Here is a 17444-nt window from a genome sequence, read left to right as displayed (position 1 = left end):
TTCCCTCAGGCCCTTGAATCCACGCGGGAAAAACAGTGTGTCTCCATGGTTACCACAGAGCGTGATGGAAGGAGTCCAGGATTTCAGAGGCCTAAGTGGGATTGGACAGTCTGTAAAAAATGCCAAAGGCTTACAAATGTGTTTGTGTCTGTATGGGTGTGTGCCCAGTAGATTTTGGAGGAGCCAGAAGCCATTGGGATGTTTGTTTAACTGCCCACATTTGCATCTTTTGTTAAGGGCTGAATGAGCAGGTTGGCTTTTTGTTACATCATTAGACTGGCCATTAACTGCCACTGTGTGTGTGTGTGTGTGTGCTTACTGCCATCTGTAAAACACACAATAAAATGAACTCTACAGTCATGTAAAAGGGAACTGGGTTTATAACCGGAAGGTTGATGGTTCAATCCCCAGAGCCGGCAAGTCATGACTATAGTGCCCTTGAGCAAGGCACAGAGCCCCCAACTGCTCCCCAGGTGCCGTAGCTAGGGCTGTTTACTGCTCTGGATATGTGTTCACTGCCCCCTGGTGTTCACTATTGTGTAAATGTGTGTTTCACTGCACAGATTGGGTTAAATTCAGAGAACAAACTCCTTTGAGTGCAAGTACAGTGGCCGATAAAGTAATTCTAATTCATTCTGATTGGTTAATATCGCTCATAAAAATGATGGTTCTACAAAGGTTCAAAGGTTCTAAAGCATACGGTTCTATGTAGAACCTGGAAAACTTGAAGAACCATTTGTATAATTAAAGGGTTCAGAATTAGATTCAGATTTATGTGGATACACACAAAGAAGTTATGCCTCTCTAGAATAAATACAAAGTACATACTATGGGGGTGTGGGTTGTATGAAGTTATCACAGATTTTCTTCACCCTTTTCTTGGTTCTTGAGTTATATAAGTCCAGGAGGTAGGGTCTGGTCTTGTCAAATGTAAGGTGACCAGATCTGAGATGGTGAAAAAGAGGACACGTCTGTAAATGTGTGTTATTGACCAATAACGGTAGCTCTACAGTCAGACCGTCCAATCAGAAGATTTTAGGCTACTTCACCACGCCCCCTTCTCACTCAAGCGAACCAATCGGAGTAGGGGAGGGCGGGACTAGTTTGTGAATGAAACGTTTCTCTAAATTCTATGTAAGCTCTAGAAAAACAAAATCCCGGACGTTTGTGAAATTCTGCCCGGACATTTTTTAAGTCTGAAAAAGAGGAAATGTCCGGGTAAAAGAAGACGTCTGGTCACCCTAGTCAAATGTAGTGGCTGCTCCAAACCAGACTGTGATTGAAGAGCACAGGGCAGATACAGTGGCAGCAGTGTACATGGAACTGGGTTCTTTGTATCATGAAAGATGCCAAGCTTGTAACAAAAGAGGAACCGTTTTGGTGCCATAAAAGCGCTGTGTTGAATCGTATGGCACAATCTCCATCAATCTGAAGAACCCTTTAATCAGTCTAAAGGTTCTTCAAGTGTTCCAGGTTCTATACAGAACCACATTCTTTAAGAAAGGACCCTTGTAGAACCATCATTTTTAAGTGTGATGGTGAGTCCAGGAACTCACCCTGGACAGGGCAGCAGTCCATCACAGGCCATAAGACATAAACGTAAAAATAAAATCGACAGAACGCTGTGGTGGTTGTGGCTGTGTAAACATTTACAGCTTGAGACAGTAACTAAAAGCCATTATCACATTCCCAGAGGAAGAACAACCGGGTCGTTGTGTGTCCCCTCTGACAGTTAGGAGTGTGTGGAGTGGTTAAAATGAGTTATGGACAGTGCTTTCCTTGTGATTAAAATGATAGTTTAGTAATCAATCCCTTTTCAACGATTTCCCCTTAACCTGAATGTATCGGATTAGTCTCGATGACGTACACCTCCATGTCTCAGACACTCAGACGTCTGGTTACCATCACCACCACTGTACACCATTATGAGAATTATAACAAATATAACTAATAAAAACCAAGCCACTCTTAACGACTGGGTTTTACGCCTCCGTGGTGTAATGATGCAGACAGTTCACAACCTAAGCACATTTCACTTTATTTTGTTAGATTTTTTTCTCGTTTTCTGCACCATGTTCTCTCTGGGTTTAATAATCTTCAGGATTTAAAGGTCAGTGAAGTCTTGTGCTCTCAGAGACAAAGCGTTTGGATCATGGTAGCACAGGCTGGTCGGAAATGCTGACCTCCACTGCTGGAAAGAATGGAGTTAACAGGGCAGAAGAGAGCGGAACCCACAGCTTAGAGACACGGCTTTACAGTACACAACAGAGTCCAACAGAGAGACCTCCACACATCTCTCTCTCTCTCTCTCTCTCTCTCTCTCTGTCGCAGACCTACCCTCTAGGCTCATCTCACCTGGACTATTTTGAATAGCAGATACACAACAAACTGTCCTCTGTGTAATTAAACCCTACCAATGTATTCCAGTCATGACACCATTGCTATAACATCTCAATAATGAACACAGTGGAGAGTTCCCACGAGTCTTTTCACACTGTCATAGTTCACAGACTCAATCCTGCTCCATTAAAAAGTGTATGTACAATATATAAACACATAGATGTGCAGAAATGTCAGAGGGGACTTCCACCTTATTTTTCAGAATTTCTGCACAATTCAGTCATGGAACCTGTACGTCATTCACAGTGGTTTAATGTGAAATTGTTGATAATATGGTGCTTTCCCACTGCATGGAACCTATACACGACTCGACTCGTTTGCTGTTCCACTGGCCTAATTTTGTAGCTGGTTCCTGGAAGCAGGTACTTGTTCAGTCCCTGCTCGGTTATAGTTCCAACCGAGTTGAGTAGCTACTAAATCGTGACGTGTAAACCCTGTCAAGTGCTGGTTGGCCAGAGATCACCAGGAAATCCTGTAAAATCTCTTAAGTTGTGTCAGCTTTGACATTTATTTTTATTTCACTCACAACGGCATCTCGTAACAGTAAGTTTAAACGCTCCTTGGGCCGATAGCCGACCATTAGACAAAGGTTAACCCACCCAGACTGGTAAAGAAGAGTGGTGATATATATATATATATATATATATTTTTATCACAGAGCTCTTGGAGAGCAGTGTCTCAGGCGTCAGGCAGTGTATTGTGTAGTGTAGTAACTTTCTGTGATATTTAACTTCCTATCACCACCACTGTGCACTGTGATAAGTGAATTGTGGTTAAACCCCGCCCTCTAGTGGCGTCTTGTTAAAAATAATCTACTGTACAAAAGAAACATGAAGAATGGTCAGCCCCAAAAATCTCCATAGAACAGCATGACACGAATTGAAATGGGACACTGGAACAGCTGCCTATAAGCCATAATTTCACTATATCCAATGTAGCCAATGGCAAACATCGGTTAGAGGGATATAAATGCCCCAACACTGGGCAGTGGAGTGATAAAGCTCTATCCAATAAACCATTGTTACCCATCTGGCTCCACTTATGTTTACATGGCTGAATACAATCAAGTCCTCAGAGCAATGTGTAAAACGTCAGCAGTGGGACAGACTCTCTGTTCTTCGTCCCTCTCCCTCTCTACCCTCTTTCCTTTTCTTTAACTCTCCCTTTTCTTCTCTTCTTTCTTTCTTTTTCCTTTATCTTGTCTTCCCTTTACTCTCTCCTTTTGCATTCCCTTTCTTCTCTATACCTTTCCCTTACCCTCTCAATTTTTCAATTCTTTTTTCGTATCTCTCCTTCTCTTACTCTATCCATCCCTCTCCCCCACATTCTCTCTCACTCTCCCCTTTCTCCTCTCGTTTCCTTAGTCTCTCCAACATTTACTCACTCTCTCGCTCTGTCCCCTTTTCTTTCAATCATTTTGCTTTTCTCTTCTGTAAATCTTCCCTCAAATTTTTCAGTTCTCCAGCCATATCTCTCCCCTCACATTCTCCCACTCTACCCTTTCTCCTTTCCTTCTCTAGTCTCTCCACCCTTCCTTCTCTCTCTCTGCCACCCCGCCACCCCCCCGTTCCCCGTGTGTGTTTGGTGGTGGGCTGTACCATCGCTGGAGCAGGGGGTTGGGGGAGGAGTAAGGAATGAAGAATCAGCGGCTCATTAACTTCAGCACCAGGACAGCGACCGCGGCGCCGAGCACAATGCGCGCGCAGCTCGAGCTCCCAGCAACGATGCGCGTGTTCCGGCGCTGTGGCGCTCGCGGCCGACGGCTGAATTGAAAGAGCTAGTGGAGCTTTTCGCGACTCGTGTGCAGCCTCGCAGCCCGCCTTCGCATCCCTCCACAACATCAACAACAACAATAACAACAGCGAGAGCGGAACCGGAGCGCGCGCCATCCGCACAGTCTCGCGGGTCCCCTCAGAGAAGGGAGGGGTGCGACTGCGCACCCTCACGCTCGCCTTTGTTTACACTGGAATAAAAGTGAAGATGGGACGGTTTCGGCGAGCGAGGCGGATTTGGACGGCTTTGCTGTGGATGCTCAACGTCTGCACGTCTACTGTGGCAGCTCGCGCGTCGTCTCGTGAGTATTGTTGGGTTACAATGCATTACAGTCAAGACATACATAGCGCGTGCAGTAATGGAGGGGGGCGGCATTGCAGGAGGTTGTTATGAGGGTAATACACCTCAGTGAATGGGGAGTTGTCTTGCGAGTGCCTTAGTTGCGATTGCGTTGCTTGTTGCAATAGCTACAACCGCTATTCTACACTACCTTTCCAAGTACTTTGTGGACGTGGTTGTGTGTTTGTGGGACGCTTTGGAACAGTCTGGAAGAGCTTCAAGTCGCCAGGCTCAACGATACAAGTCGGCTAGAGGGGTATAACCCCACCCCCCAATGCAGCAGTGAAGTGATAGAGTACCAGAATATCTACTGGATGACCTGGGGTTCAGGAAATAATCATCTACCATCCTTCCTGACCATGCCTTCCCACATGAGTAAAGGCTGCTGCTGTGGGAAACGGGGGCTAATTAGCTATGGATAGCCTCATCTTCACTGAAGGGATCTGCATTTTGTGACTCAGGGAAGTTTATTGTTGTAAAGGTTCGTTGTGGAGCTCTTGGGTAGGTTTCCTAGCGGTCTCACATTTGAGGAGAGAAGTGTTGTTGGTTCTCTTCCCAAAGATGATAAGAACCACATGGATCATAAAGTTCCTGAAGCCTTTTCAGTTCCGCCTACAGCAAAAGAGCATGGTCTGTTTCTGTGCAGAAGTGTCTAGAAAACATTCCACACATTTTTTGCCAGATTTTCTCTGCAGTCATTACTACACACAGAAAAATGAAGGTGCTACAATTGGTAATTTGAACGATGCCACAGAAGAACCACTTTCATAAATTGTGTGAAGAATCTTAAGGTTCTTATCCAATTTATACATAGTAGCAAAAATGGAACCAAAAGTAGTTCTTCTTTGGCATCCTTCAAATAATCTTTTGTAGCACCTTTATTTTTAAGAGTGTAGTCTCCAATCGCACACATTGCCCCCCAGTCTTGAGAGAGTGAGGGCAAATGTGTTTCTTCCAAGTCATGATGCCAACCCACACTTCTTTTCAAGCTGCTGCTAATGTAACGCCACTGGACAGAGACACCCAGAGTGGGTAGCACCATGAGAGATTAAGGAGTACACCATCAGGTCTAAGTCTCAGTTTGAGGCATCACCAGGGATTGAACCAACGATTTCTACCTAATTATAGAAATGCTTAGATCACTGCTCCCTTGGGAACCCCCAAGGAACCATTATTGTTAGTGTACTGCGAATACGAAGTCCATCTAGGTCATCCAGGAATTTGGGGAGACCTATCTGGTGAGTGGCCTATTCTAGGTCTCCTGGCTTTAATTACTTGAGACATTACCAATGATCTCCTGATGATGTGAACAAGGGTTAGACCACTGCACCACTGGGAGCCCCCAGGACACAGCTTTGGTAGTAAACTGAGAAAATCACAAGGTGTGTTTATTAGCGCTTCCACTGTTGCCTCTTTGTGTTAAGGAAAGAGCAGCAGGGTCAATACATGTTGTGAAGCAGTGGCTCATAAATAATGTTGTAATGTCCAGCCACTGGAGGTTCCAGCTCTCCAGCCATGCTCCAGAATCCTGTAATAAATCACAGTCAACAGGGACAAGGAGACAGAGACGGAAAGGCCACTGTTTATTATTAGCATGTACTGGAGACGCTGTGAGCTAATATCCATAAATATTAACCCGGAGATGCCACGTTTTTAAAGCTATAGTTTATGGACTATATCAAGTGTGCACAATTTATGGCTTAGCCTGAAATTATTGTGCAGCCAAAAGTGTGCTTGTTTGACTGTGCACTAAAGTTATGTGACTAATGTCATATCTTTTTTTCTCTCACTAAGACAGAGATTTCATATCTTGTTAGCAGCATTAGCCTCGTAGCTCCAGTGCCAGACCAAAGAAGCAAACTCAATACAACAAAACTCTTGACAAAAACTGCTAAAGTTCAGTTCAAATAAAACATACTGAAGTGTTCAGGGACCTTCAAGACATATTTAAATGTAAAATGAAAAATTCTGGAGCAGTGCTGTAGGCATTGTCCCTATCATCAGGTGATTTTTGGGTCGATCCCCGGTGATGCCTCATCCGTCTGAGACAGAGAGACCTAGAAAGCTCAGTGAGGCTCACTCCCTCTGGATAGGTAAGATGGCTTCTCCTCTCCTCCCATCAGTGCTCAGAATAGTGCAGGGATCTGTCCGCTGATATGATAGATCTGGACAGTTTGCATTTGCATTAAGCTGATCAGTGGCATTGTGTTAGCGGCAGTTAGAAAAGAAGCAGTGGATCGGCCTCATGTCTCAGAGGAAGCATGTCTTCACCCTCAACCTCCTTTGGCTGGGGGCACCATGTGTGGTCAGGGGAGACTCACTGATGTATGTTCTATATCTCGATCAAAACACTGACTAATTGTGACTGGATAAGGCCTGCTACCTGTTATGGTCACTTATATATGTCCACTTATGCCATCACTTATATATGTGTGATGAGGGCTGCACTAGATAATAACTAACTGTCCACGTTACTGTCTTTGATTTCTGCTGCTGAGCTTGGGATCAAAAGTTCACCAAGTTGATCCTTGGCACAGACAGGAAAATAGGGGCATGGCAGTGAAAAAAACAACACATTATCCTCCCTCAACATCCACGGCATACGTGCCCTTGAGCAAGGCAACCCCCAAATGTCTCAAATGTTGCTTCAATGAGTGTGTTCACTGCCACGGATGGTTGTAATGCGGCGGTCAGATTTATTATACTGCAATGTACAGTGTACAGTAACAATAAACACTACGTATATTGAGTTTTTATGTTATTTATTCTTGTATCTTTTATTATTTCTTATATTTTATAACACCCGGTACAGAGTCTTCAGCCCTGGGTTTGCTGTACTCGTCCAATGACCGTAAAGATATCACATTCTATTCTTTAAAAAATAAATAATTTAAAATAGCACACTGTAGTGAAATGAAAATACAGGAAAAAGACTTCACAGAGAGAACCAATTAAAATAAAGAACATAAATGTATGTTTCTATAAAAGATAGTTGGACTGGAAGTGTACAAATATAAGTACAATTTAATACAATAATAATGCATATGTTTTCTTACTAAATACTGATGTAAACTGCAGTCAATGAGGCTCACAATTTTTAGCTTGTGCTCCAGGGGACATTAATAAATCACAGTCACCAGAGACGTCTCGTCCTCAAGCTGCTCCACACACTTCAAACCTGGCCTCAGAAGACGGACAGCTACTGCAATTCAGTGGGAAGCTGTCACCAAAACAGAGCGTGAGGAAGATCCTGTTTAAAATTCAAGAACTCATTAGAACAGAATAAAGCAGGCCAATGACACGGAATACTTTCCTACTGGTTCTGTTGACAGTTGCCTGTGAAAGACCAGCACCAGATCCAATGGCAATGTCACTCAGTCATGTAGTGTATTATTTACATTTTATTGCCTTCTCGTCCAACATTTCTTCCGTAGGCGGTTTGCACTTCACACTTATCTGCAGTAACGACGCCCACTCTTTTGGGAAGGCAGTTCACTAGACCTTGAAACATTTCTGTGAGGGTTTGATGGCTTTTGCTATACATAAACACTAGTAAGATCAAGTGCACATAATTCATTTTTAAAAGAACTACGCCGACTCATTTGAAAGGTATTGGATGCTCGTAAATATACACATCCATCACATACAAACAACAGACAGATAGATGGACAGATAAACAAACAAATAAACACACACCCTGACACTGCTATCAGGACCCGCATTGGCTATGAATAGGATTCAGTCACAGCTGTTACACACACACACACACACACACACACACACACACACACACACAATCCAATTATTCATAGAAAGCAATTGAAATTTCAGCAATGAAGCCATATCTTATCTGCCTTTTGTCCTCCTCCTCCTCTTTAGCAATTAACGCCTGGGAGTAATGATCTGATTAAAGTGATTGATTTCTTATTTGATTAGTTGTGATGGTCACAAATGCAAACAAACACACACACACACACACACACACACAGAAAGGAGACTAAAATAAGCGAGGATCAAAACCCAAGGAAAGAAAGATTTGGGTTGGGGGGATAAGTGGACAATAAATAACCAGAAGGCCTACATTACAGAAACTCAGGGGAATAGCCTCAAACTCAGCAGTGAACGGCCAGCGTGAAAACACATGACGTGATCACTCAGTATGCACTGCAGCAAAGTGATGTTGGTTATTGACTTATGCAGAAAAATAAACAATATAAACACACACACACTGATAATATCCTGTAGCGTGAACCCCTGTCTATTGTGTATAATCTGACCCTAAATTAACAACATTGCACCTTCCTATTGGCTGCGGGATTAGTGCTCAGTCCTTTGTTATGTTAATTAGGACGCGCGCGAGGCACCTGCCGCCACCATTCGTCATGAAATATCGTGCCAAACCTCTGCCATCTGACCATCCCCCATCACCCCTTCTCTGCCCCTCCTTTCTGGACTCTTCCAGGACATGGTCAGACAAAGGCCTCAGACAGCCCCCAGCAATAAGGCTGAAATAATACAACACACACACACACACACATGCTACATTTCCATCTAATATCCCTGCCGTACCCACAGGCCTGGAGGAGGAGGGGACCATTTACTTCTTTTTACATTGAGAAACACACTGTGACATTTAGGAAAGTGAACACTGCACACTGCATTCAATCACACAAACATAAAATGCTATAAAGGTGCACTGAATGTGGCTGTATATAAGATGGATGTGTAAACGCACATATATAGACATGCAGAAAGACACACACACACACACATACGCACACAGATATATACAGTGGCAGAAAGAAAGCTCAAAACATAACAAACACGTCAAAGCCTCAACCACTAAAATTAAATATGATGTTCTAAGCTGCACATGCTCAATGCCCAGTGCTGACTAGACAGGTTTAAAGTCACAAGCACTGGTCTGTGGAGCAGTGGTACTGTGCGCTCTGGAGAGATGTAGCATAATCCCATACCTTCGGGATGAGTTGGAGTTACTATGTTTCATATACAAAGAAAAACCCTACGTTATACAAACACTAGGCGTACCTCGGCGGACTGACCACAGCTGGGGAAAGAGAAAGACTCAGTAATCTGAACAATCGCTCCTGAATCCTGTCTCTAACCAACGGTCTTCTGTCATTGATTCCTGAGCCAGCAGCTGGTCTGAGTCAACATGGCCGATTACGCTTAGAGAGTAAGCCTTCGATTAGAGGCCCAGAATGAAGAGCCCCATCTTGTATTAATGAGCTTACGGAGCCTGTGAATGGACCCCTCTGTGAGACCCCTTTGTTCTCCCCATCTCTCTCCTCACCGCGTCAGTCTGCAGATATACACTTTACGTTTTCTGCCTCGCCCCTCAGACTCCAGTAACTTCTCGAGGATGAGAGTTTACTGTCATAATCCCCAATGCCAAATGTCAGTTAGAGGGGTGTAAAGCCTCCCAGCATTGGGCTGTGCTGGAGGGGAACTGTGCTTTCTGGAGTGAGGATCACTGTCCAATATGTTGGGATGATGCTTTCGCAGCTCATATCTATCGCAGCTGATATCTAGCCTTGCTAGAATGTAGAGACTATTACTGCAGTAAAGCAATAGAAACTACCTATTAATAATATACAGGGTTGGTCATTTATATGGATGCACCTTAATAAAATGGGAAAGGTTGATGATATTAACTTCCTGTTTGTGGCACATTAGTATATGGGAGGGGGAAAACTTTTCAAGGATTATCCAGTGGCCTTGAGGTTTCCATTGATGAGGAATGGCCAGTTAAGTATGGCCACCAAGCACACCATTGTTTTTCTTGTGAAATTACCAAATAAATTTGATGTGGCCAGTTGAATTGCCTCCAAGGTCTCCGAATCTGACCCCCTTAGACTTTTATCTTTGGGGTCTTCTGAAGGCAATTGTCTATGCTGTGAAGATACGAGATGTGCAGCACCTGAAACTACGGATACTGGAAGCCTGTGCTAGCATTTCTCCTGCTGTGTTTCTATCAGTGTGTGAAGAGAGACAACCCAACACAATGGGCAGCACTTTGAACACATTTTATAAGTGGTCAGAACGTTAAAACCAAGCACACCATTGTTTTTCTTGTGAAATTCCCAATAAGTTTGATGTGTCACATGACCCTCTTCCCATTGAAAAAACAAAAGTTGGATCCAAAATGTCCGACTTCAAAATGGCCGCTATGGTCATCACCCATCTTGAAAAGTTTTCCCCCTCCCATACACTAATGTGCCACAAACAGGAAGTTAATATCACCAACCATTCCCATATTATTAAGGTGTATCCATATAAATGGCCCACCCTGTACATCTCTACAGGATGAGATATATAAATATGTATGTGTTTATGTATCAGAGAGTTTGGAGTTCATGTCCTGATTGAAGCAGCGTACAAAAGTTAAGAAGTAAACATCCACCACAGCAGCGTCTTATTACTGCTGCTCTCTAAAGGCTGACTAAGAGATACAGCAGACACTAAACCTTCAGCTACTTCCCCTGTCTGATTACCAGCTTCCTCTTGAGGGAGAGTGAGTGAGAGAGTGAGAGAGAGAGAGAGAGATGGTGGGAGGAGGGTGGTCTGCCCATGAGAGGAAGAAAGAAAAAGAAACACAGAAATGAGAGGGAGTGTTTGTCATGGAGAGAAGACATGGGGGGGTGGTCTATCCAGGAGAGATGATTAAGGGGGTGTGGGGGGGTCTGTCATAGAGGGAGAAAGAGAAAAAAACTGAGATGAGAGGAATGCCTGTCTTGGAGAGAGAGTAGAAAGCGAGAGATGAGGGGGGTCTATCTGAGACGAGAGAGCGAGAGAGAGAGAGAGAGGGGGGGAGAGAGAGAGAGAGAGGGAGAGAGAGAGAGGGAGAGAGAGAGAGAGAGAGAGAGAGAGAGAGAGAGAGAGAGGAACGAGGAGGGGGGGATTCATCAGAGAGGGAAGAAATAGCGGGATTGAGAGGAGAGAGGGGAGGTAAAAATGAAGAATGAAGGATAGACCCCCACCCCCTGTTTCCCTCCCACACTCTCTCTCTGGTCCAGTCTTTAATGTATGTGCCTTCATTCAGATCTCAGTTCATCTTCAGACTGACGCGGTGAGGAGAGAGATGGGGAGAACAAAGGGGTCTCACAGAGGGGTCCATTCACAGGCTCCGTAAGCTCATTAATACAAGATGGGGCTCTTCATTTTGGGCCTCTAAGCGAAGGTTTACTCTCAAAGCGTAATCGGCCATGTTGACTCAGACCAGCTGCTGGCTCAGGAATCAATGACAAAAGACCGTTGGTTAGAGACAGGATTCATGAGGAGAGAGACAACATCATTAAAGCGATTGTTCAGTTTACTTTCTCTTCCCCAGCTGTGGTCAGTCAGCTGAGGTATGCCTAGTGTTTGCATAACGTAGGGTTTTTTTTTTGTATGTGAAATTCCCATAGGTATTAGATGGTGCACCACAGACCTGTGCTTTTAGCTTTTTACCCCATTAGCCAGCGCTGGACATTGATCATTGAGTAAAACCAACCCCTTTTAACTGATTACAGCAACAGAAAGCACATTTTCTGGACATTTATTTAATATTTATGCTGTTAGATGTACGTTCCGGGTGGCGGCATGGTGGTGCAGCAGGTTAGTGTCGCAGTCACACAGCTCCAGGGACCTGGAGGTTGTGGGTTCGATTCCCGCTCCGGGTGACTGTCTGTGAGGAGTTTGGTGTGTTCTCCCTGTGTCTGTGTGGGTGTCCTCCGGGTGCTCCGGTTTCCTCCCACAGTCCAAAAACACATGTTGGTAGGTGGATTGGCGACTCAAAAGTGTCCGTAGGTGGGTGTGTGAATGAATGTGTGAGTGTGTGTGTTGCCCTGTGAAGGACTGGCGCCCCCTCCAGGGTGTATTCACGCCTTGCGCCCAGTGATTCCAGGTAGGCTCTGGACCCACCGCGACCCTGAACTAGATAAGCGGTTACAGATAATGAATGAATGAATGTACATTATGGGCAAATCTGGTGGTGTTTGGTGTAGAAACTTAACTGTTGTGTCAAAACTAACTGTTGTCCTCACCCTGATAAACAGCTGTACATTTGTGGTTACATGTGTCACAATAGGGCTACTTCTGTTTGTGCAGTGTTGAATAAATGCAACATTTTAGTGTGAAATTCTTCTTTAAGTGCACCCACTCCAAGTGCAACAGACTACAGTGTTTGAGCGTTTGGTGTGAAGCTGTCAGAATCACTCCTGGAGCCTCTTAAACTTCGCCTGCATGTCTTTATGGTCAATACGTTTTTCACTTAGATTGCTAGAGAGAGGTTCTGCTGAGAGATGTGCTTTTATTTAGGCTCAGAAAGTTGAGAGGAGTTGAACATTGATTTCATGGCAGCCCAACCTGCCCCAGAGCTCCTTCAGAGCAGGCAGTAGATCTCAAAATCAGCTAGTGCTGTAATGAGAAGAAGAATAGTTTCTGTAGGACTTTGCTATCCCCCAGATAAAGCGAGAGTGCCAGAAAAAACGAAATTTCATATTGATTAATGATAAAATGTCTGGAGAAAGTTCTTCACAGTGAGATAGAATTGAATTCCTGCAAGGGATGGGCATGAAGTGGCTTTTTGCCAAGGCTCTTGTAGTCCATTTTGCGAATTGGGTTAGCATGATGTAGCGCATCCACATTTGTTTATGAGCCACAATGTTTGGCTGCCTTTATAGCTACTCTACCTTGCCTGTAAATGCTAATCAGGCTCATGATGGTGAATAAAAGCTAGCAGTAAACAGTTAGCATTATGAAAAAGGCTAATATTCTAGCCAGGAGTTCCTAGCATTCATTATTTTTAAGGTAGCCATGTTAGCAGTCAAACAAACTAGCCAGATAGTTTGGACATGGTCAGATCCCAGGAGCAGAGAGCCTGACACAAATACTCAGGCAAAGAGAGGTTGCTAGATCTCTAAAAACTCCTTCAGCCTCCCAATGAGCCCCAGCAGATGCTCCACTCTGAAGCAATGTTTTTCCAGGTTCATTCATAATATCTTACTGTGTCCCGTAGAATCATTTATTTAGAAGTGGGTTCTTTTTTCAGCAGAAATTACAGCGATTTTACACTCTGGTACTATCTTCACCTCAGGGGTATTATACAGGGTCATGAGGCTTGTTTACATCTAGGCTACACCTGTTCAACCTAATAAGAAACTGTGCCACATGTTGTTCACAGTTGCTATACAACCTAAAGTTTGAAATACAATGCTATGCTATGCCAAGGATATTTGTTGTAGCTAATCAAAATCAAAGTAAAAATGACAGCTATGCTAATATAGCATGCTAAAATTAGCAGTTTAGCCAGTAGGCCTACATCCCAGTTGTGTGTTCTTCCAATTAAATGCAAAATAAATAATTTTAAATAAATAGCACTCTAAATTCGTCAGAAATTCAGCATTATTTACAAAATGATAATGGTACTTTCTAGATAACAACTAGCAAACTACTGAACACAACCCATTAAAAGAGCATGTCCCTGCACCATGTCTTGTTTTCTGGGAAGGTTTATAGGTGATATTATTGCAGCTCACATTCATCAGCAGAACAACTGATGACAGTTAATAATTTAATAATTGATATGTGGTGGGCGGTCATTTGGCAAAAACACTAATTGAAAAATGATTAATGAGTCCTACAATGGTAGCAATGAATCAACCTGAATGACTGTTGCAGCAGAGCTGATGTTTATGGATTATGAAGGGGATATCTAATTAAACATTACTACAGTTTGTTAGAAAACATAATTTGCTCCAAATGATCTTCCATGCTATTCCTGAGGAGAAAAATACAATTTCAGACCTTGATCACAAACATTAAAATTCATCTCAGGACCCAAAAGTTTGCCCACCATGTGTGAAAGCAATTGCAAACTAACTTCTTAGACCAGTGAGAAGATAATTTCCCTTCATCATTAGATATTTTAGCATTTCTGCATGAAGTGAATAACAAAAATGAACATTAATCCTCCCAGGGTTTTCCCTGTTATCTTTAACTTGTAGTCTTTTCTTTTACACTAAAGAGGCTTCCTGATTAAACAGGGTTGTTCTGTGAAACATTACATTGATAAAATTGTCCCTTTACCACAAATGTATTTCATCAGTCAAGATACGTTTGGTGTCAGCTGTCAGTTTCTTTATAGGTAAGTGTCACACAGTAACAGAAACCAAATAAGGAAATCTATGATTACCAATAAACATGGTTAAATGTGTGATGGCCCCCTCCAGGGCGAGTTCCTGCCTGGCGACCAGTGATTCCGGGTAGGCTCCGGACCCACCGTGACCCTGAATTGGAAAAGCGGTTACAGATAATGAATGAATGAATTAATTAATTAATTAATGAAAATGTGTGATGATTCAAGCAATGTTTACAGCAAATGGAAATATATTGGTGGGAACATTAAAACAGAGTTCATCTAGCAGATAGGAAATGAGAGAAACTATAGAATATTATTTCTGAATGTATATTATTTAATTGATTCTGTAAATACTCAGTCAAAATAAAGCCATTTGTTGACTTCTGTTAGTACTGCAGTTAACAAGCTATCATTAGCACTTCACTGAACAATGTGTCTTGTCCAAAACCACATGCTAACCTAGTGGCTATAAGTGAATATTGATTGTTAGCTCCATTAGCCTTTTAGCGCTAGTGTAACTCTAGAGAAGCAAACTCTTCAACCCAACAGGATTGATCACATATTTGGTGAGGGGCAAACTCTTTACAGTTCATTTTTAAAACTTGTTTTATAAAACTACTATCCCAAGCATTTGGTTTTGCATAGACATACGATTAAAAATAAAGGCGTTACAAAGGGTTCTTTGAGTGATGCTGTAGAAGAACCACTTTTGGTTCCATAAAGAACCGTGTTTGTTTAAGAGGTGTCTGAGGATGAAGAAACTTAATATTAAGGTTCTTTAGCTGTTTAAATGTATTTGTAAAAATGGTAATTTATGGAACCAATAGTGGTTCAATGGCATCGGTCAAAGACCCTTTGTAGCACCTTCATTTTTAGGAGTAAATAGAATGCTAACTTTTACCATAGGGGTTTACAATGACATAAATGTGTTATGTTCTATATCTCCAATACACGATGTAGAACATAAGGAGAAAGAGCTCCTTCACAAACAAGTCTCTTGTCTTTGGTAATATGTACTGTGTCAGATCTGCGCAATGTGGCAAAGTAAAAAAACAAAAAAGTTTTTTAAAGCAGTGGAAATATATAAACTTCCAACACACGCAGTCAACACTCTTGCTTTCAACACTATTCCCAAATGTTCACCCTTCAGAATCCCTGCAGCTGCTGAGGCTTTGCAGTTGAATGCTAAATTACGATCTCGAGGGTACAAACTCTCCCATTTTTTCTTCATCTTAACGATGAAATGCCTGAGGGATCAATGCTAAATAGAAATGTCAGCGTTCATTAAGCCGTGCACTTCCATCTCCTCTCTTTGTCTCCTGGCAGCATTGCTCAAATAGCTCCGAGTGATTTGTGTCTAATTTTCTCTTCTTAAACCAAAAGCCTCTCTTTCAGGGTGCATGACAGTTACGGAAAGATTCTGTCCTCTGGAGATCCTCCATGGCCAATTACAGTCAAACAATAGATGACTTTGGCTGGCAGTGATGTTTGGTTTGGGCCAAAAGGCCATTTCAGATTTTAAAAACAGCTCACCACTCAATTAAAACAGGTGTTACTAGTAACAAGCCCTGGGTGATTAATTGAGTTTCTATGGCAACAACCTACATGGAGAGAAAAAGTGCATTTCATCTGGTTGAATAATTAAAAATATATATTTATTAATTTCCACTATTCCTTGTTGGTATTCCCAGATAGGGATGTAGCTGAAATGTTGAACAAGTGAACAGATGTGATGTCCTATATTAGTAAAACATTTAATGCATAGAATTGTGGTTGAAAAGCGGTTACAGACAATGAATACGTCCTGGAGATGAACTGATAGAATATGGTATAATTCTGTTCCCTAATTAAAGTAGCGTTAAAGGTACCATCACAGTGAAAACAAAATGTACAGCCACAGGGACAGTTTTTCTGAGAGTGTATGTTTTCCATTTGGCACTGAACAGGACTTAACCATGTTAATGTCATAATGACTAAAACATAATCTCTAATATTTTATCTTAAAGCATATAATCTGATGAGGAGTTCACTGTGAGTTCAGTTCGCTCATTTTACAATCTTCAGAATTTTCTTCTTCCCTTTGGTCCCTGGAGCTTTTTTTATTCTAAAGTTTAAAGGGCTTCCCAGCTCGTCAGCTCTGTGCATGATTTATCCACACAGCATGGTGCCGGAGTGTGCTGAGGTCATGCCTTGTACTATCAGCTCCATTAAAATGGATATAATATGTGTAGCATGATAGTTAGTGCGGAAACAAAAAATATATATTTTTAGATTGAATGTGTGTGTCATATTGACACGTGTAAATGAAATTAGATCTATGCTGAGTGTGACAAGATCTTTGCTTGAATATAAATATACATATGTTGCCAAGTCTAAAAATGACATCCCAGTCGACGTAGTAATGCATTATTGAAGCTGTATATTGGTAGAAAATCTAATTTACAATTTTCTTCTCCAAATTAAGTTAATGAGCCTTGATTTTGGCATTGGAACTTTGCTCCTTTAGTTTTACAGTGGAGCTACAAGGTCAGAAGTGATAACAAGCTATGGAGGTTTATAGATGATTAACTAGCATGCCTCATTCATGTGTTGGTCTGTTAAGTAAACTTGAATACACACACTTATGTGGTTTCTGACACTGTTTATATTACGCAGAAATGTAATGAAACACTAGAGCAGATGCACATGGGCTTGAGGTCACCATACCCATGGCCAAGTGTTGGCTAGAGGTGTGTAAATCCCCTCAGTTTTGGGCTACAAAGCAGTCAGGTGGCTTTCCCTGGATTGATAG

At 42.4% G+C, this 17444-nt stretch overlaps 1 protein-coding gene across 1 annotated transcript in view; it reads left to right on the top strand.

The window, feature by feature from the left end:
* Positions 1-4134: 4134 nt before the first annotated feature.
* The window catches only part of LOC136678169 (contactin-associated protein-like 2), a 45762-nt gene continuing 32452 nt past the window's right edge, over positions 4135-17444 (top strand). The window contains exon 1 of the mRNA XM_066656094.1: positions 4135-4474. Coding sequence (XP_066512191.1) covers positions 4381-4474 — 94 coding nt within the window. The 5' untranslated portion in view covers positions 4135-4380. The remainder of the gene's footprint in view (positions 4475-17444) is intronic.

Source organism: Hoplias malabaricus, chromosome Y, assembly GCF_029633855.1.
Source record: "Hoplias malabaricus isolate fHopMal1 chromosome Y, fHopMal1.hap1, whole genome shotgun sequence".
Lineage (NCBI taxonomy): Eukaryota > Metazoa > Chordata > Actinopteri > Characiformes > Erythrinidae > Hoplias > Hoplias malabaricus.
This window is presented reverse-complemented; position numbering and strand designations above follow the sequence as displayed.